We start from the raw sequence: 22,133 nt of genomic DNA on the forward strand, positions 1-22,133 counted from the left end.
CACACACACACACACACACACACAAAGGAAGAAGGGCTGGAGAGATGGCTCAGCAGTTAAGAACACTGTCTGGGGCTAAAGAGATGGCTCAGCAGTTAAGAACACTGTCTGGGGCTGGAGAGATGGCTCAGAGCATCAACTGCTCTTCCAAAGGTCCTAAGTTCAAATCCCAGCAACCACATGGTGGCTCACAACCATCCGTAATGAGACCTGATGCCCTCTTCTTGGGTGTCTGAAGACAGCTACAATGTACTTACATATAATAAATAAATAAATCTTAAAAAATATTTATTAAAAATAGAATACTGTCTGATCTTCCAGTGGTCTTAAGTTCAATTCCCAGCAACCACATGGTGGCCCACAACCATCTATAATATAACCTGATGCCCTCTCCTGGTATTCAGGAATACATGCAGATAGATACACATAAAATAAATAAATCTTTTTAAAAAGGTTATTTATTTAAAAAAGGATTAAGACTATCCACATGGGGTCTGAACATATGGCTCAGAGGTTAACAGCACACTGTTCTTCCAAGGACCCAAGTTCAAATCCTAGCCAAGTTCAGGCAGCTTCAGTGTCAGGGGATCTAATGCCCTCTGGCTTTGGGCTCTTGCACACGTGTGGTGCACATAAATTCACATGGCCACACACATATACAAATAAATGTATAAATAAGTAAACATTTAAGATACAGAGACAGACAAGATATTTTCCAACATGGAAAGCTGTCAAAAACTTTAATCTGGAATACCATAAGAATGCCTGTCAATCAGGGAGTCAGACATGCTCACATAGCCCATGGTTTCTGTGTGCTTTGTCAGCTGGGTTCAAGGTCAGGGTGATAATTAGCATCAAATCTGAATGGATTGGAAGAATGTTAGAATGCTAGATTAATTGAAAATGCTAGGATCCCAGTCACTGGAGTCTGCTAGGCTTAGTTGCTCGGCTTCCCTGGTTGCCTCTTGGGGAGCCACTCTGCAAGGTAGACTCAGATGTTCCCACGGAAGGAAAGCATAGTGCAGGCGCCTACCTACCATCAGTGTTCTGTAGAACCGTAGGATGCTTCATGAAGGCCACGTCCCCCTTCTCAACCAGACACCTGCACAACAAGGCCCAGGTCAGCAAGAAGAATCAGCAAGGAGTGAGAGGGAGCCACCAAGGGGCAGTCACACCCCTAGGCACCCAGCACTCCCATACAAGCAACTGTAGTGCCTGCAGGGCCCCAGAGTGTTAGAGGAGGAAGGTGATGGAAAGGGAGAACTGCTTATTGAGTTTTACTCGTGGAAAGCACCTTTCAAGTCCTCGTTTTAAATCCTCACCACTTTCCCCAGACAGGTTGCTTGTGTACTTCCACTAACAGAGATATCTATGGGGTGGCACTCTGGTTAGATCTATGAGACCCAGGTGGTATAGTATCATATGATAAAATACTACAATCTCCCTGGAAATATGGCTATGAGGCAGTTTTATTGTACTCATGTGTCTGCTCAGTACGGACAACAGAGATATGCTTCCCTAGGTACGACACACATCCCATGGGAAAATGTGTACCTGTGGTGACAATATAACCCCAGCATTTGAGAGGCTGAGACCAAAGAGTTACAAATTTCAGGCTAGTCTGGGCTACATAGTGAGATTCTGTTTTTATAAAAAAAAAAACAAAAAAACAAAAAAACAAACACTCACCCACCAAACTTGACAATCTGAGTTTGATCTCTGGAGCTCACATGGTAGAAAAAGAGAACCAAGTGCCTCAAGTTGTCTTCTGATCTGCACATGTGCACTGTTGTACACAAGTTCTCCTCTTTCCAACATAGATGATAGATAGATGATAGATAGATAGATAGATAGATAGATAGATAGATAGATAGACAGACAGACAGACAACAGGATGGACAGACAGATACATATAAATATAAATACACTGGAACATATGTACCTCACATGTGAAAAGTAAATAAAAAGCAAATAAAAATGATTTGAAAAAGTGTAAAAGTTGGGCCAAGCTTAATACAATATACCCTGCAATATGAAGAAAATGTAGGCTAGTTTGGCTTAAATTTAACATTCAGTAGATATTAATGTCACTAACACATGACTGATAAGAGGAAAATGTTTGGAGGGCAGGATGAAGACAACTGATGTGTGTGGAGGAGGCAGGAGAGTTTTCTAGAGTGCTACATGCTGCCCACACAGCTTTTACTCATCCAGCACACACACACACACACACACACACACACACACACACACACACACCAATCTGAACGTGTCCAGCATGGCATACCATACTTAGAACTCAGTCTGCCGGTTCAGTCAGGTCTACAAGGTTCAACAGACATGGCCACCACAGGTGGAGTCAGCAGGTCACAACCCAGACCCTTCCTTCTCGCCACTTCAGTCCACACATTTTTATTGTTGACCTCACAACAGCAATGGTCTTTGCCACTCACGCCCTCACCCTTGCTGATTCACTTCTAAATTACTCTTGCTCCAGATTCTCTCAGGCCAATTGCCTCTCATCATTTAGCTTTTGGCTCTCCTGATCCCTCTGTTCTCAAAGATCTCCATGTACCTTTTCTTAAATGGTTGCCTGCCCTAGCCACTACCACATCACTCCCTGCTGTGTTAGGATCTTGAACATCTTCCAAAGGCACAAGACTATCAAAGGCTTGGTTCCAGGGCCTGGAGAGATGGTTCAGTGTTTAAGAGCATGTGTGGCTCTTCCAGAGAAGCAGAGTTCATTTCCTAACTGCCCTGTTGGGCAGCTGACGATCACCTCTAACTCCAAGACCAGGGCATCTGATGCCCTCTTCTGGCATCTGCAGGCACTCAGAGACATACACACACAGGGACATGTGTACACACATAAAAATTAAAATAAAATTTAAACTTAAATTTTAAAAAGAGCTTGGTTCTGAGGTGGTGTTATTAGAGGTGAAACCACAAGGAGATGGGCCCTAGTGAGACATCCTTAAGTCACTGAGACACGTCCTTGAAACAGAAGGTTGGATCCCAGTTGCATTGGTTCTACAGGAATATGGACTAGAACCACTAAGACCATGAGCTAAAATGAACCTTTTTTGTCTTATAAGCTGATTGTCTCAGGTGTTTTGTTACAAGGATGGAGAGCTCCCTAACGCATGCCCCCTCTTGGTCTCTCTAGAGCGTATTCATCTGAGAAGACTTTACTTGTCTGCTTACTGTTCTATTTTTTCACTGAGACTCAGAGTGGACAGGACCATGTGTGCCTTGTTGCCTACTAGCTACCTAGAAGAGCACCTGCTGCTCAGTGCTCTGTAAGTACGTCTTCTTTCGCCTGAATGAAAGGAGGTACCTACACAGATCTACTGTAAAAGACACTCATGAGCTAAGTGTAGGAAGCCAGGGTCTGGGTCTCTCCTGTGATTGACAGTTGATCACTAACAGAACCTGTGGCTTATCTACAGTCACACAGAAGAAAAGAGGAAAAGTAGACTCTGTACTACCGATCTTGCCCTGTCTGAAGTGCCCTCAGACACCTGGGCCAAGGGAGTGTTCTTTAGAGAAGTTGGCTGATGCCGGGGAGTGGTCGTGCATGCCTTTAATCCCAGCACTTAGGAGGCAGAGACAGGCGGATTTCTGTGTTCAAGGTCAGCCTGGTCTACAGAGTGAGTTCCAGGACAGCCAGGGCTACACAGAGAAACCCTGTTTTGAAAAACCAAACCAAAAAAAAAAAAGAGAAGTTGGATATAACTCTGGTCTCCAATTCTAGATCCTTCTAAATCATTATCCAGACACTGAAATGACGAAAGGATGAGGTGATGAGGGGTCACAGAGTGATACCAAGAGAAGGAAAGGCACAGGCACTGACCTGAGAGCTCCACTCGAGCCATGATACCCCTCATTGCTGTTGGCAGCACACATGTGGGCTGGGTTGTTACCACCAGCACACAGAGCACAGAGATGAGAGTCAGGATCAGACCCTGGGGCACAGCTGCGACTAAAGAATTCATCTGCGAGGAAGGACAAGCCAGAATCAGCTCTTCCTGTGATCCCGGAAAAGTCACAGAAAAGCCCCGGGGATTTGTCCCTAAGACTGCCTGTAACACAAGCACACAGCTTGTTATTTGACAACATTATTAAAGGGCTGGGGAGATGGCTCAGCCAGCAGAGTGCCTACCATGAAAGCAAGAGGACCTGAGTTTGGATCTCCAGAACCCACGTAAAAAAGCTGGGTGCAGTGGTGTAAATCTGTAACTCCCATGCTGAGCAAGAGAGAGACAGGTGAGCTCACTGACCTGCCAGCTTATTCCAAATGGTGAGTTCCAGGTTCAGTGAGAGACTCAGTCTCAAAAACTAAGACGGACACCTTTAATCCCAGTACTTAAGAGGCAGAAACAGTTGGATCTTGGGACCATCAGGGCTACACAGAGTGACCCTTACTCAAACAGTTATGGTAATGGGGAGATCAACTGAAGAAGATATCCAGCCTCTACCTCTAGCCTCCATGCATACGTGCATATGTGTACCTGCACATATACATACCCACACCCACATGAACACATACATACTCTATATATACAAAACTCATTTTAAAAAAGGAACAAGAATATTATGGAATAAAAGAAAAGATTCCAGGCACGTAAAGGGACTGAATGGAGACGAACCAGTCTGAGGACTCACAGAGGTCTACCCCTGTCCTCGTACAGGACCAGGGTGTTGAGGGTGGGTAGAGAGTGTAGCTCTAGTGGAGTGGAAAGGGGGTGGCTGGCTTGTTTGGCCTACACACATGTGCTCTGGTCTCTGCTGTCTTGGTTTTCCCTTTAGAAAGCTTGTCATTGTGACTTCAAGTTAGGAAAGCCTTGGCTGCCAACCCTAACACTGGATTCCAGGGAACTACACTGACCATGGACCCTTCCCTCTTGCACCTACTCTCTGTGTGTACCATTCAGAACTCAAGAAACCACACTCATGGATCTGTATGGTCCCTCTTGCTCTGGGAAGAAGGAATATGATTTCATGAAGCTGGAGATAGAAGGACCCTTCATAGACCAGAGAGTCAAGAGATGAGGAATGAGTGTAGGTGGTCCCCAAGGGAATGGGGAGAAGAGAAGCTTAGAGGGGACTGGCACCTGAGAAGGCCTATGTGGGAACAGGGCCCATACGTAGCATAAAAAGCTTAATGGGGGCCATTTGAATCAACCATCAAGAGAAGGAAGCGGGGTAGGGGCAAGGTCCAGATCCCAGGGGTTATTACTGTGTAGCTACTGTTACGTATCTCTAGAGTAAAGGGAGTCTCTGAAGTGATTTAGATAATGCTGGGCCCAGTGGACTGACATACACACAGTCAGAGTCCCACTTAGCAGAAGTCTACCTGGCTAGGAGGTGGGTGGGTCTAGGGTTTGATGTGCAGCTCAGGCAGCAGGTCACTGCAGTGGGCCAGGGAGGGAGGGTAAAGTAAGAAAACATGGGTGGGAGGAAGAGGAACTGACATTGCTGGGCAGGTCAGACTCCAGAGTCTGCCATGATAGGTAGTCCAGGAACATTACCAGTTTAGGATGAGAGAACGCCATTTTGGATAAATGGGATGAGTTTAATATGCCGTTGAGGTCTTAAGTAGATATGGAAATAGTTCATTAGACAAATGTTTGAGCTGCATGTGGTGGTGCATGCCTATAATCCAGCACTTGGGAGGCAGGAAGACCAGAAGGTCAAGATCAGTCTCAGCTACATGGTGAGTCTGAGGCCAAGTTGAACTTCTTGAGACTGTGCATGTGTGTGTGTTGGGGGACAGGGGGTGTCAAGGAACAATCTGTGCTTGGAAGTTATCGCCCTTTAGACACAATAACAGCAATAGCAGTCAGCATTTATCCAGTGCATACCAAGAACCCAGTTTTGTATGGGCAGCCATATGATTGAGTTGTATTCGGATGTAAGTGCTTAGGGATGAGGCTTAGATGGGAAAAAGAACTGCTTTATGAAACCCCCACTGTTTCTTAGCCAGGTTAGAAAGGATGGGCTCCTTTAGGAGGAGGAGAAAACCCAAGTCCAGACATCTTCAGAAAGGTCAGGGAGTGGTGTTTCAAGGTGAATTTCAAGGTGAATTGAGGGGATGGCGCTGAGAGAGCAGGAGCTGAGCAGCTGGAGGGCACTGTGGGGGTCTCCATCAGAGTGATGCCCACAGGATGATGCAGGAAGACAGACAGCAGGAAGCGGATATGTGAGAGAAAGGTGTGTGGCTCCTTCAGTGCTTTTAAGATCTGATAGGAAAGGAGAAAGTGAAGATATATACGGGGGAGGATGTTGTAGGAGTTAAGCTTCTTAAAGATAGAAGACATCGGGTGTACTGACATGTTGAAAGGAATTGTTGGATAGGCTAAGAAGAGAAGAATAGCTGAGAGACTTAGACTTTGTAGTGAGTGGTACCCAAGTGTAGGGAGAGGGATCTGGGCTTGTAGGAGGCTGTGGAGAGGCAGCAGTCAGAGGGTCCAGAAACTCAGCAGAAGGATGCTGATGGTGTTTCAGTTGTCTTCTGATGGTGCCCACTGATTGGGTCATCTGCCGAGGAAGGTGGCAGGTAGGTGAGGGTTTGAGGTGTCACTAGACACAGGGACAATTATTGGAAGTGTGAGGAGCGGCTGCAAATCATGAGTATTGGGGTCCCCTGCTGAGGCCATTGGCCAGAGCTTTTCCAGATCAATAACTGCTCTGTTGTCTTGGGCTCCTCTCCAGCCAGGTTCTGCAGGAAGACTGGGATGTGTCAAGTGGGAGGGGCAAGGAACCTGAGGTACCCTTGAGAGTGCAGCTGAAGTGGCTGGAGTGGGAGTCAAGGGAGCAGGATAAATGTGAAAGGGGCAGCACACTCGAGGGCCTTCCTGGTAAAAGGGCTTCAAGTGTGAAAGCTGTCAGTTCAGCATATATGTGAAAATAACACTCGTGTGCACACTTACACACACTACTAAGGCTCCATTTATTCCCTGGACTGTTCATAAGACATAACAGGGCCCTTTCCCTGAGATCTGCCTTTCGAGCTATGTACTCTGATCAAAAAGCAAGTAGTGAAAGGAGGAGAAAGGGGAGGAGCTACATGGGAAGGGGCGGAGCTCCAGTGAACTGACTATCCCTCCCAACTCAGGAACAAGCCCAAGGAAGGCACTGCCTCACCTTCAGAACACACTTACCAAATTTGCAGGACCCAGTTTGGTTGTATATTAAACTCATGGGAATGTTCCAGCCTTCAGAAGTGCCGACGGCCGTGTGGCAGGACTTCTTGCCTTGCAGAGAGTTCCAGGTGATGCCAATATCTGATTTCTTAACCACAGCCACAACATAATAACCTTGCAGTGGAGACACCGAGACACAAGCCCTTTACTGTTTGGAGACAGAGAGCAGACAAAAGCGGGATCTAACACACACCCCTTCCCCCAGAACATTTAATGGAGTCTCTGTGTGGAGGAGAATGTGAACTTGGTTTCTCCATTTTCTGTTCAGCTCCATCCTTAGGCTGGTGTGTGGAAACTGCATAGCTATTTGCCTGCAAATGTGACCTTAGCGTGGTTCAGGATCTGTGAGAATGGGAGTGTGGGAGTGGTCCAAGGGGGCCCCTGCTTCTCCAGTAGGACCCCTCATTTTCTTATCTCGCTGTCTTTACTTCTAAGGTAATCCCATGGCTCTCTGAGTGGGAGTGAGCATGTGTCTTAGTCAGGGTTTCTATTCCTGCACAAACATCATGACCAAGAAGCAAGTTGGGGAGGAAAGAGTTTATTCAGCTTACACTTCCACATTGCTGTTCATCACCAGAGGAAGTCAGGACTGGAACTCAAGCAGGTGAGTAAGCAGGAGCTGATGCAGAGGCCATGGAGGGATGTTCCTTACTGGCTTGCTTCTCCTAGCTTACTTTCTTATAGAGCCCAAAACTACCAGCCCAGTGATGGCACCACCCACAAGCCCTCCCTGCTTAATCACTAATTGAGAAAATGCCTTACAGCTGGATCCCGTGGAAGCATTTCCTCAACTGAAGCTCCTTTCTCTGTGATAACTCCAGCTTGTGTCAGGTTGACACAAAACCAGCCAGTCCTGCCTTCTTCCTGATTCACGGGACTATCATTAGTGCTTCAGCTTTTCCTATCCCAGGAATACACTACTGAGTCGTGCTCATTAGTAAGTCAGAACTGAAGAATGGAATTGGTTAGGTTAGGTAGATAGAGTTATAAATCCTCAGAATTAGAAAATGCTGTCATTCACCACCTCCTCCATTACACACACACACACACACACACGCCCTGCCCTCTGTGTTCAAATGTCGGAAAATGGGAACATGGCAGGTGAAGACTTGTCTCACTAGCTATTTCTTTATATGTGCCTACACTTCTCTTTAGTACAGTGATGGCTAAAACTCATCCTGTGGGAGAATCTGTTGTGTTCTCAAGCATCCTGCTATCAGTGAAGAGAATAGATGAATCTGCAGGTTCCCAGCAGTGGTGCTAGTAACAGAGGTGATGCTAGATTCTCTTGTGGTAAAGCAGTTTCCACTGCCTGGGCTCTGTCATTCAAGTAGCTAATACTATCTACTACTACTGTTAATAATCATCATCATCATCATCATCATCATTATTACTATTATTATTATAATATAAGGTGGGCTTTGCCCATGTTGAGCATCAGATCACAGAGGTCCCCAGGCCAGGCTTTCATGTCCCTGCTTCTGCAGCAGTCCACCCTATTTATAATAATATAATAAAATCGTTATTATTATATTATTAGTAATAATAATTATTATAAAATGCTAAAATTGTCTTTGGGTCTAAGATTTTTATACTTATTCCATTAAATCTACCTTTGACTGCATGTGAGAAAGACAGGCAGAGATAGGAGACACAGACAAGAAAGAGGGAAACAGAAATGGGAGAGACAGAGTCAGAGAGATATATAGGAGAGGAAGACAGTAGAGGTAGTAGAAGTAGACAGAAAGATAATAGACAGACTTGGTGTGATGGCTTATGTTGACTGTTGACTTGATATGACTTAGAACCACCGTGGAGATAAAACTCTGGGCAAGTCAGGGAGGGTTGATCTTGATTGGATTAATTGAGGTGAGAAAGCAGGTGCTGTTCACAGGCTCCATGTAAGGAGAAAGCTAGCCGAGCCCTGACATTCATTTCTCTCTGCTTTCTGACTGCTGGTGCAACAGACCAGCCTCCTACTCCTGCCACTGTGCTTTCACCACTGAGGGATTGTCTCCCCTATGACTGTAAGCTAAAACAAACCTTTCCTTTCTTAGGATGCTTTTGCCATAGCAACAAGGAAAATAGCTGATTCATTTGGTTAAATACACCCATACTCAGACTGAACCTTCTCAATGACAACCATCATGTGTCTGAACTGTCTTCTCAACATCCTTGCTGACCTACCTTTGCATATGACTGCAGCTCCTGGGTATTTCAACTTCTCTTGAAGCAGACATGTTGTTTCTGACCATAAATGATCAGACTGGAATACATGGCTGATGGAAGCCAGCCCTCAGTTTTGAGTATGAGGACGCAATTCAGAGAAGACTTCTTAGCCATGAATATAGGAAGTGGGGAGCTTCAGGCTCCTATCACAGGGAGATTAGGGTGGACTGCTGCAGGAGCAGGGACATGAAAGCCTGGCCTGGGGACCTCTGTGATCCGGTGCTCAACATGGGCAAAGCCCACTTGAGGCTATGTGTGCTGTGCTGGGCCAAACCCTCAGTTCCCCAGATCTCTGCTGAGTCTAGTAAGTTTCTGGTGTTTGTTTACTTTGGGGTTCTATGTCATTAAATCCAACAGAATGGACTTCTGGCCTCCGCCAGAGAGTATTTAGCTGGGTAGAACTAGAGAGAAGTCAAGAAATTTCATTTCCAATGGTTTCCCAGATGATGCTGATGGCCCAGGGATCATACCCAAGGACACATTCCACCTGATTTCAAGACTGGACCCTTCAGGGGAAATATAAACTTCAGCCATGGGGAGACACTGGGCAGGAGAACTTATTTCCTGGGGGTATTTGCTCTAAAGACCAGGTTGATTCCCATTATTAAGTTCCAGCTAACCACAGGGTGATTCTCATTTCTTCCTCTTCCTCGAGGCCCCTGGGAATCTCCTTCTCTCACAAGGTCTCACCTGCTCCTAGAAGAGCCCAGATGGCTCCTGCCCCAGTGCTGACCTTCATGCAGGATGGGCACATGGCAGAAACGCCGTGCTGGACTCAGTGACTCATCATCAGGAGGACTTGGGGATCCACTCACCTGAACTCTTCTCAAGCTTAACTCCAGCCACTCCTTGGCTATTTCCCCTGGGAAGACACCCAGTCCCTGAGCTTCAGTTTCCCCAACTACATCCCAAAGGAGCAGTAATGCTCATTCTACCAGGTTGCTGAGGAGAACAAACAGGAGTCTCAGTGCTAGCAGGAGTCCTTTCAACTGTCAAGCGCCCTACCGACATCAATTATTTATGACTGCTTTAGGGCAGTTATGTATTTCAACAAGGTACCCAGGCTTCTCTTTTCAACTCTAATAAGTATGGTTTTATTTATTATTTTTTCTAATGTATGTGTATGTGCCTACATGAGTGTATGTTCATGAAGGGAACGGCAGAGGTCAGAGGAGGGCAGCAAAGAGGAAACTGGAGTTACAGGTATTTGTGAGCTGCCTGATGTGGGTACTGGGCATTAAATCTGGGTCATCTATAAGACCTATAATCATACTTCACTGTTAAGCCATTTCTCCAGCCCCAATTTTGGTCATTTTAAAGGCTTTCTTTGCCTTCTTCCTAAGGATAAGGTTCTGCTTTTGAACCCCAGTGTTCAAAAAGCTTTCTCACTTACCTTCCAAAGGTGCGTTAATACACTTAGATCCTAGCCTCCCACTGCCATGGGTAGACACTAAAAAGAAAAATAAGGACATTGAAGGTCCATGTTAAACTCTCACATGAGTTATTCTACCCAGGCTGTGAGCTTCTCCATCTCAGCTGAGATTGAATAAAAAGAGAAACGGTGGCTTAGCAATCCATCGCTGGTTATAACCAGCCAAAGGTCCCACAGCCCATTTAATTTCCTCCCCTGCCTTTGCTATTAGAATATCAGGTTCCATCCCAGAATCTCAACACTCTAACAGATCCAAAATACAATAAGATGCCCATAGAAGGGGCGCAGAAAAGAGACTGCTGCACATCTGGGCAGAGATGCTTTTGGAGCAGCTATCTGTATCTGACATCTTCCCTGAGGGAGCACAAGTCTAACCCAGAGCCTATTTGGCAAGTACTACCCACCTCATGCCCTCCAGTGTCATTCTAGCCAAAATAAGAGGTATGGTGTTGAACTCTCTTTGCCTGTAACTATCCCAGCAGGGACCAAAGATATTGAAGAGACAGATACTTGTTCTCCTCACTTTGGCTGACAGACTATTTGAACAGTAGTCCCTAAGGAACTGAAATACCTCCAGGAATCTCATGCTGGGGAAGAAAAAGACTGAGGAATCATTGCCAGCCTGAGGAAGACCTTGTCTCCCAGGGAGAGATTTTATACAGTTCTGTCACCCTGTCAAAGCACACTTGTCAACCTACCTTGTAGGCAAGACTAAAGCCAAATAACATGATAGATCCATGATGGGGGAGACTGCATCATGGCCAGGCTTGCTCGCCCATGCATGTCACTTGCCTTCTATTTACATCTGAACCTTCATATTAGAATCCTGAAGGTGGACTTAGGGGTCACAGCTCTAAGGTGTCCTCTCCCTTGTGTGGCCATGCTAGATAAGATCTGTCTTCGCCCACCTCCCCTCTTTCTCACTATTTTGTGACTCTTTAATTGGTATATTGAGGGAGTGGCTGAGCTTAGCTTGTCAGGTCCGCTGAGACCTGTGAGCAAGTCTAACCCAAGGGCTAGTTGGCAAGCACTGTGGTGGCTCTACCCACCGCGTGCCCTCCAGTATCATTCTAGCCAGAACAAGAGGTTTAATGTTGAACTCTCTTTGCTTATAACTGTTCTGGCATGGGCAAAGACACTGAAGAGATGGACATTTGTTCCCCTCACTTTGGCTCCATGATCCTAAAACCTTTGGAAACATGCCTATCACCCACATCTGCAGCCTAGCTGGTTCTGACTGCAGAGTAGAAGATTCTACTTCAAAAAGCCCTAAGCTGCAAAAAGAGACATCATCATCTTATCAGAAAATGACATCGCTTCTTCAACTTTCTGTGCCCATGGCCTAGGAAGAAACACAGAGAGGCCCCACCCCCAACTCACGGTAGTTCTCTCCCAGCAAGGGCACCAGGCCACAGTGGCCTGCGATGTAGGCAAATCCTCCGTCTAGGCGCATGGCATCTGCTTCTCCTTTCTGAAGTTAAGAAAGAAATCAGTTGTAAACTGTGTGGCTCCCATCCCACTGACCCTCAGGGTCTTCATTTCATGAATGTTCTGTCATGTGGCCTTATTTAGCCAGACAGCAGCACTGGTGGAAATATGGAATTTAGAAAACAAGACCTGTCTTTGGCCTGTCAGCTAGAAGCATGCCCGACTCAAGCCATGCTCTCTGGACATCCCTGTGTCCTCCTAGGAGGCCCTTCTGGACATGCCCAGAGCACACTTTCTTTTTGACCATTGTCACTAAATTCAGAACCCACATGGCCAGATTCAGGTACTATATTTAATCTGTTTCATAGAAAATGTTTTCTTTCAACCAATGGAATCAAATCCAATCTCCTAAATCCTGTCAGCACCACACTCTATGGTGCAAGAAACGTTTCCAATAAATAATTACCAGAATAATGAATAACCACTAAGAAATTCATTCATAATTAACTTGATATTTTAATCAAGATTCTAAATAGAGCAACTAATGTATTCTTATAGTCATAAATATGATCGTGAGGTAAAAATCAGTTATATGGCCGGGCAGTGGTGGCGCACGCCTTTAATCCCAGCACTTGGGAGTTGGGAGGCAGAGGCAGGCAGATTTCTGAGTTCGAGGCCAGCCTTGTCTACAGAGTGAGTTCCAGGACAGCCAAGGTTACACAGAGAAACCCTGTCTTGAAAAACCAAACAAACAAACAAAAAAAAAAACCAAAAAAAAAAAATCAGTTATATGAAATGTAGCTCATACTTGTAATTCCAGCACTGGTGAGGCTGAGGCAGGAGGATAGCCTGGGCAGTACTGAGTGCCAGACAGCCTGGGCAGCATTGAGTGCCAGACCAGCCAGGGACTTAAAGTGAGACTTAGTGTCAATCGACAGCAACAACGCTCATTCACAAATATGCTTCACTTTTGACTCCTTGACTGCCCTAGAAATCGGAAAGCTAACATCGCAGGCAAAAGGTATCCTGAGCCAGATTCTCTTTGCCAGCATTGTGCAGCGGCTGGGGGTGTAGCTCAGTGAGACGTGCAAGGCCCACAGTTCAGTGCTCAGTCCCAGCCAAACAGCAAACACTCAAAAATGACATTAAAAAAAGAATGTTACACTGTGAACAAACACATCTAAATGCTGGGCAGTGAGTCACTCACCACGCCTCAGAAAGTCAGGTAACGAAGAAAGTGCCATTTGATAAATCAGCACACCAAAGCAGGAGGAAGTTAAATAATGCCTCGGATAGACGGTCTAATTCCCTCAGGAACCATTATGCCACATGGCCTACAGGACCTGACTATTTCAAACACTGTGCTGTATAAATTGTTATATTCATAAAATGACTGAAGAGTACTCAGTGGGTTTTTTGATGAGGGCCATGAGAATTAATGAATTTTTACATGGCATGTAGAAAGTAGCTGCGGAAACATTAGCTACTGATGAATATTAATAATGAACTCAGAAACACTGATAGCTACTTGTATAAAAAATTTCAATCCCACCTGTATAATAGCAAAGGAATTGTTAACTAACTCAAATATAATCATTATAAATTAGCTAGAAAATTGAGGCAGAAATACTTAGTGGGATATCATGCAGGAGTTTTTGTTTGAGACAAGGTCTCCTGTAACCCAGGCTGGCCTCAGTCTTACTATGTAGCCAAGGATAGCCTTAACCTGATCCACTTGCTTCCACCTCCTGAGTGCTGGGATTACATCTGTGCTATGCACACTTGTCTACTCCAGTCACATCCAAAATATCGGGAATAAAATCCTGATAAAGGATAAGAGGCAATAAGACCCCAAAAGGGGTTCTGTGCCTCCTGGATTTCAGACAGTCGCTGGTATTCCCTAACTCAGACGTGTTCCAGATTAGTCTTTCCAATCATCAACACGGCCTCATAATTAGGCATAAAGGTACCCCAAGAAATGATTCGTAAACGGTGAAGATTGGGCATTGTCTCCTGGCCGACACAATGTTTCTAACCTATCCTGGTTTATCACCTAGCTTCCCATAGTGTAATCTCTCTCTAGGATACTGCCTTCCCAGAGCTAGCAATAGAGGTCGAGTACATCCCTTAGGGCAATAGATAGTTTATGGTCTTACGTACTAGAGAGTAATCAAAGGGCTTCCATTCAAGGACATTAGCTAGAAGTGTTAGGTCAGGTCCAAACTCCCCACTGCCTGCCCCGGGCTAGAACCAGAGAATTAACAGGAAATGCTAGATTAAAATCTCCTGGTCATTGCTTCCAGCAGAACCAGAGAATTAGCCTAGGAATATCAAAATACCTCAACAGGGAGGGCTCCACTCCTCTTCCTCCTGCTTCACACCTAGCTACCAGACCCTGCTGACCTTGGTGTGGGGGTCACTTGCGTACGTGACTTCAGTCTTGCATCCCCTGACTTCAGCCCTGCTTGCTGTATGCTACTTAAGCCTGCTTTTCACTAGCACGAGGACTGGGAGAAGAAGAAGGACTTGGACTTGGACTAGGACCAGGAGAAAGACTAGCACTTGGACTCGCAGAAGGACTAGCACTAGAACTTAGATGGGCTAGGATTCAGATTCATGCACCCGCATTCCCCTGGGCCCAGAGCACTTGGGCCCAGGGGATACAGCACCAGTTCAGAGGAGATAGCTTCTGCTTTAGACCCAGTATGTTTCAGATAGCCTCAGATGTACCTCAACTATTGAGCTGCCAGATTTACCATCCCTCTTTTGCAATGACTGTAAAAGTCTGATGCCATTTCTAAGAAATACATTTAGATCTTATACTTCATGTGTTGTCTCTGCCGTCATTTCATCGCCTACGCCTTGTCGACCTAACTAGGACCCCCGTTTCTCCCGTGGGTTGAGGGAGGCCCAGATCGGCCGGCCCGTGGCACATCTGTGCACTAACATGCCCAGATATGCAGCTATTCAATACACATTTTAACTGAAGTTTTCATTATCCAAGAAAGTGTAGCTGCTGTGTTCAAGACTTTAAATAATACAAGCAGTCAATGTTTTTTTTTTAAACAGATTTCTCTATGCCAGGCAATATCCAGAGTACTGAATATTATAAAATTTTACAACAGACAGACCCAGAAAAATATGAATCTTATGGGTCAGTGCCCAAGTGTTTACCCAAAATCAAGAACCCAGATGAGGGAGCAGGGTTTCCTACCATGATGGCAGTGATGCAGTCCTCAGGGGTCTCTTCCGTGGCACACGCCAAAGCACCACCGCTCACAGCACTCCACTGGTCACATTTGGTCCTCTCCTGTTGGCCCACTGCACACCACTTCACCCTCTGGGAGTCTTCCAAACCTAGGATGCATAGAGATGATTCAAGGACCCAAAGAAAGCCCCAGATGGATGGCAAAGGGTGGGTGTGACTCATTCCTTGCCATAGCTCCTTGCCACCTGTCACTGTCTAGGAGAAGTGGAGACCAAGGTGTCCATAAAGAGCAGTTTAGGTGGAGCTCTACCCTCCCTCTTGATATCTCCTCCCCAGGAAAGCTTCTTAGCTCCCCATGCCAAAGCTGGCTCTTCTGGAACTTTCCAGAACTTCTATCCAGGAAGCAGGCCACGGCAGTCATGTGCTCTGCTTGGATGGTCTCATTGCCGCTGCTCACCTGCTGTGTTAGCTCACATCTAAAGCTGGAACTGTTCTTTTGTAGATGCTCAGTGACTATTTGACTAAATAGGGGTGTGGGGGGGGCGCCTGTTCTAGCTCTGTTCCTGACTGTGAAAATGGATGTGTTTCCTGGTCAGCTTAGAACGAATTGTCCTCTCTGTTGAGCAAACCCATCACTGGGAGAGTAGACTCAGTAAACACAAGAACTTGGAACCACTGTAGCTTTAAATTGTCTATAATAGGAAGCTGGAGAGATGGCTCAGTGGTTAAGAGCACTGGCTGCTCTTCCAGAGTCATCCAGAGCTCTTTATGGACACCTTGGTCTCTACTTCTCCTAGACAGTGACAGGCGGCAAGGAGCTATGGCAAGGAATGAGTCACACCCACTCTTTGCCATCCATCTGGGGCTTTCTTTGGGTCCCAGAGTCCTGAGTTCAATTCCCAGCAACCACATGGTGGCTCACAACCATCTATAATGGGATCTAATGCCTTTTTCTGTTGTGTCTGAAGACATGACAGTGTACTCACATACTTAAATAAAACCCTTTTAAAAAAATTCTCTATAGTAGAAAGGCTTTCAAATCCTTTATGTAGAGACCAGAATACCCCAGTAATCAAGCCCTTGCATAACATCTGTAAGGCTCTGAGTTCAAGCCCCAGCACTACCACTTCCACCAATATAATGTTCTTGTCCTTAAATAACAGAGCCCTTTCTTCTGGCTTATCAGAACATCTGCTCGTTAACCCAGTGTATTGAGTAGCACTTGTGGGCTTTGCTGGCCACTAAGGTTCAGTGAAACTTGCAGCCACCAGCAAAATCTCAACATAAGGCCTGTGCCACACCCGGTGGCTGAAGCTTGGCAGTTCCCTCCTGAGTCTCACATACCTCTTTTAAGATTCCGAATGGCAGAAAGAAACTCATATCCCAGGTACAGATTCATGTCCATCTTTGGAGGGACCGTTAGAAGTCCACGAGCAGCATCAGTAAACAACAGGTCCTTCCCATGAGGGGAGCCAAAGAGCTGGAAGGTTGATGGCTTGTCTTTGCCAAAGTGTTCCTGTCCAGAGGCAGGCAAAGGGATGGAGGAGCATTGTTGACACAGAGGTGAAAGTAAAGACAAAACAGACACAAACTAAGTAAGAGAGGGACATGAGGAGCCATGCAGCCATCCCTATCTGTAGTGAGAATTTTAGTTTCTTTAAAAACTCAGTTATGGGGCAGAAGAGATGGCTCAGCGGTTAAGAGCACTGACTGGCTCTTCCAGAGGTCCTGAGTTCAGTTCCAAGCAACCACATGGTGGCTCACAGCCATCTGTAATGGGATCTGATGCTCTCTTCTGGTGTGTCTGAAGACAACTACAGTGTACTCATATACATAAAATAAATAAATTAATTTTAAAAGCCTCAGTTATGTTACATACACATGTTGTTGTTTTAATCCCGCGTATGGGATCTGGGGCTGCTTCACATTATTCAGAGCAGCTGACTACTTGCCTCGTGTGTGCTCTGGCAGGGGCGTAATTGTGCCAGCTGTAGAGAGTTTAATTCTGAGGACTCTGGAGAGGGTAGAAATGCGGCCCCAAGAGAGGCAGGAGGACTCAGAAGAAGAAGAGGAGGAGGATGACAAAGACGATGACAATGACAAGGAAGAAGAGGACAAGGATGGATGGAGGACAGGGGGAGGGGAGGAGGAAGAGGAAGAAGAGCAGAAGCAGAAACAGGAGCAGGAGCAGAAGAAGATAAAAGGCAGCTGCTGCCTTCCCCTGCTGCTCCTGGTTTCTGTTGTTGCTGTTAGTTAAGTGGTCCTAAGCAAAGAACAAAGAGATGAGAAGAAGCTGAAGATGTTCTGACTATGAAGATTGGGCGTCCCCCCACTCCCAAGGAACACACACCCCTAATCAGCAGAAAGTAGTCTAAAAAAATGGCCTATGCCTCTTTCCTCTCTAACCTTATTTCTCTCCTCCCTGGTGTTGGGCTGTTAGAAGGAATAAGGGTTGGAAGGGAGGTAGAGGTAAAAGGACCCAAATAAAATAGATAAAACAAATATACCTACAAGTTGTGCCCAGATGTGAGGCTTGGGATAAAATAGTAAAATAATAGTAATAATAACAGTAATAATGATAATAATAATAATAATAATAATAATAATAACGCCAACACTTGTCCACAGTTTCTTTCTGTGATTTCAGTTGCCAACAGTTACCAGCATTCTGAAAATACTAAAGGGAAAGTTCCAGAAAGAAGCATTAAATTTTAAACAACTTTAATTGTAGTATATGGTTGTATTTTGTTATTATTGATAATCCCTTATTGTACTTAATTTATACATTAATCTTTATCATACATTTGAATGCACAGATTGCTGACTTACAATGGTTTGATTTTGATTTTTTTTTAAAGCACAGTGATAGGTTTACTAGAACACAGCTCACTGCATCAAGGAGTGTCTATCTACCTATCTATTATTTATCTATACATCCAACTGGCTAGCTATCCATCTATATATTTATCTATCATAGGGCTTGGGACTTTCTACAATTACAGTCATCCATTGAAGCTTTTTAAATAACCCCATACACACAGGCAAAGGCAGATAGCCATGCACAAAGACAGCTCCAGGGCTTTTAACAAGTTTCTTCAAGGACAGTTTTACTCATATTCCTTCTAGTGTGTGACATGTAGACTCAGGGAAACTGCAATGGGCTAACCCCCCCCCATACACCCCCACTTGTTGGTCATGTGCCAAGCAGTGGCCTGTCTCTAGTAGGGCTCTTGCTGTGTGTTCGCATGGGCAGAGTTATGGCTTCCTCCTTCCAGACTGACTGCCCTGGTGGCAATGCTACACTTTACCCTGAAGTTGCCACCAGGGATGTAGGGTAGGTGTTCTGATCTTCTCTTTACCTCAGGCTTGTTGCTAAGGACCAGTTATTAAACTGTCTCTTTTCCTTTCAGGTTTCCAAAATACTCCAAAAGCCCTTTGCCTGCGTCTCCATTGCCTGGCCCACAGTTGTTCCTGATTTCAGCTTCTAGCAGTATCTGCCCAAGTGCTCTTTTAAAGGACTGCATTTGCTAGGTATGGCAACACATGTCTGTAATCCCCGTACTTGGGAGTCTAGGAAAGGAGGATAAGGAGTTCAAGTCTGGTCTGGAGAGATGGCTCAGTGGTTAGGAGCACTGGCTATTCTTCCAGAGGTCCTGAGTTCAATTCCCAGCATCCACATGGTAGTTCATAACCATCTGTGGTGAGATCTGATGCCCTGTTCTGGTGTGTCTGAAGACAGCGACAGTGTACTCATATACATAAAATAAATAAATCTTTAAAAAAAAAAAAGAATAATTTTTTAAAAAAAATTCAAGTCTGCCTTTGGCTACTTAGCAAACTCAAGGCCAGTCTAGGCTACATGAGACCTGTCTCCACAAAAACCAAAGCACAACAATAGCAAAAAGAAAAATCAATTGACTTGTGTATTTTGCTCTTGCAGTGGCTCTGCATAAAATTCCACCTGTTGATTTTTCTAATAATTTTTCATCCCTCTTTTAGACACACACACACACACACACACATGCATGCACAGAGAGAAAGAGAGAGAGAGAGAGAGAGAGAGAGAGAGAGAGAGAGAGAGGCGCAGACAGAGAGAGGAGAGGGAGATACACAAAGCATATCCCCAGGCCTCAGGATTTATCCCAGAATGCCCTTCAAATTAGTTCCCCTATTAAAGCACAAAGTACATGGCCCATGTTCTCAAGGTTGTGCAATTCTTCGTAGTGATAATGTGTGCATGCTCTCCTTGTGCCTGGGTGATTCAAGGACAACTAGTTCATCTCTGAGTCTGAACACAGTGTTGGCACAGATGGGATGGGGTACAGAGACTGGCTGGAAGAGATTTCCACCAATACAGAGTTAGTGTGCTTGTTCCTCTGTCAGGGGAGCCACAGGCCAGCATAAGGGTCACAAGGGAAGTGCTTTGTAGAAGGGGCGGGACTCCCTAGAATGGAAAAGAGAACAAAAATGAGACAGGAAGTGCTTCTGAGAATCTTTAGCCCTGGGGTGGTGATGCTAGTCACATGGTCTTTATGGCTTCTACTGTATTTATGGAATAAACACATTGCAGGTAGATTGTTGGTGATGGCATCGCCCCTTGTATCCTGAATGCACAAAGATGTCTAGTGTCAGTATGGCCAGATTGAGGAGACCCACACACACCACACACACACCGAAGCAGGAAGCTGCAGGATGAGCAAAGGATGGCAGAAGTGGGTACCTGGGCCACTCTGAGAAGCTCTTGGATTGAGTCCTCCTTGCCAGCCACACTGCGAGCCACCACAACATGTGAAGGGACCCGAGCCAGGTAGCACTGTTCAAATTCATCCACCGGCCTGCGGGTGTTGTCCTTACAGAGCAGCTCATACTGGTCCCTGTCGGCCTTTGTTGGCATGACCTCTGAGGAAGGAAAGTTCAGGTGAGCAGGCTGAGCAGAGAGCTGATCTGATCTCTCCCCACCACCACAGCCTGAAGGGGACAGAGAGAGAATCCTTTCCAAACACACTTTACACAGATGTGAGAGCAGGGGGCTCACCAGAGAAACAACTGGTTTACAATCTCACTGTGGCTCCCACAGGGTTGGGTACCATGCCTGGCTCAGGCACCCTCCAGCTACCCACATCCCTGTGGATCTGAAAATACAAACGGTGGCAGCAAACACATGTTTAGCGGTGATGGCCTGCATGATTGTATGCAAGGCTCACTGCCACCCAAGCCTCTTTACACTCAATCCCTCAAGCTAAAGGAGGCCAGACATGGAATGGTCACATCATAGACACAAAGAAACAGAGTCAGAGAGCTAATGGCACTTGTCAAGGTCTCAATGATGCCACCATGCTGGGGCAACTCGTGTCACTAATGAACGAAGCCAGCCAAGTTCTCCCAGAAACAGGGCCTGCTCAGGGAAAGTGCTGAGAGAGCCAAGGGCCAGAAGGGGTCCCAGGGTCCCAGTCAGGGAACTCTGCAGGTGTGAAGCACCACTATGTTGATGCAGGTGTTGTGGACTCAGTCCATTCATAGGTTGAAGTCATAATCCACAGTATCCTCAAGTATGACCTTACTTTGAAGTAGTCCTTACGAATGTATGCCGTTAAGATATGATATAGTGGAATACAGCGGGCTCCTAATCCAATACAACCCGCGTTCTTATTTTTTTTTCCTAACAACTCGTGTTCTTGTGAGAGAGGAAACTGGGCAGAGATGTGCACACAGGGAGACTGCCATGCAAGCATGATGTCATCGTGACGTCATCGTGACATCAGACAGTGACGATATGCATGTACAAGCCAAGAAACACCAGAGAAGGCCACTCAGACAGGAGAGCAGCACAGGAGATTCTTCCTCACGTCCTCAGAAGGAACAAACACTGCTGACACCATGACCTTAAAACTGCAGCCCACAGAAGGGGCAGAGAGTGAGTTTCTGTGTCTGAGACTTTGTTTTGGCAGGCCTGGGAAATGAACACAGGTGGTCTTTGAGATTAGTAAAAGTCTCATATTGAAAGTGAAGCTCCTGGACACTTCCTGGAAGCGTTCATTATAAAGGTGGGTACATGTTTGAGCTTTGAACATGTTGAGTGGCTTGATGTGTTCTTATGTGATATTTAATTGGCTATAAAACTAAGAATCTGGCCAGGCCCAGTGGCCTTTTTCTTGTAACCCCAGCTATTTTGGGGGCTGAGGCAGGAAGACAGGAAATTTGAGACCTGTCAGGTTACCGAACGAGTTGAAGACCAGCTGGGAGACTTAGTGAGCTCTTGTTTCAAATGACCAACAATAATAAATGAAAAGCAATAGAAGATTTAGGAATGCAACCCTGTGACAGTATTTGCCTGGTATGCAGGAGGTTCTGGGGTCAGTGCACAGAACTTTCACATACCCACACAGACACACAACCACACACCCACACAGACACACAACCACACAAACACATACACACATAGTCACACACATATACACACATACACACACAGACACATGCTCACACACATTCACACATACACACACACACCTCACAATCCCAGAATATGTAATCTCAACTTGTCTAAAAATGTTGCTTTCCTTGAGCTAAATTGTCCAAAATGTTGGAAAGGTTTGTCATGTTACTTTTGTTTTTTTGTTTTTTTTTTTTT

The 22,133-nt window shown here is 45.6% G+C and overlaps 1 protein-coding gene across 1 annotated transcript in view; it reads right to left on the reverse strand.

Moving 5' to 3' along the window:
• LOC116073264 (inhibitor of carbonic anhydrase) overlaps window positions 1-22,133 on the reverse strand; it is a 42,585-nt gene that overhangs the window by 4,871 nt on the left and 15,581 nt on the right. The window contains exons 7-14 of the mRNA XM_031345044.1: window positions 20,223-20,401; window positions 16,847-17,018; window positions 15,509-15,651; window positions 12,247-12,337; window positions 10,828-10,884; window positions 7,164-7,319; window positions 3,854-3,995; window positions 1,038-1,102 (exon numbers count right to left, since the gene is read on the reverse strand). Of these exons, the coding sequence (XP_031200904.1) occupies window positions 1,038-1,102; window positions 3,854-3,995; window positions 7,164-7,319; window positions 10,828-10,884; window positions 12,247-12,337; window positions 15,509-15,651; window positions 16,847-17,018; window positions 20,223-20,401 (1,005 nt within the window). The remainder of the gene's footprint in view (window positions 1-1,037; window positions 1,103-3,853; window positions 3,996-7,163; window positions 7,320-10,827; window positions 10,885-12,246; window positions 12,338-15,508; window positions 15,652-16,846; window positions 17,019-20,222; window positions 20,402-22,133) is intronic.

The sequence above is a fragment of the Mastomys coucha genome, unplaced genomic scaffold, assembly GCF_008632895.1.
Source record: "Mastomys coucha isolate ucsf_1 unplaced genomic scaffold, UCSF_Mcou_1 pScaffold23, whole genome shotgun sequence".
Classification (NCBI taxonomy): domain Eukaryota; kingdom Metazoa; phylum Chordata; class Mammalia; order Rodentia; family Muridae; genus Mastomys; species Mastomys coucha.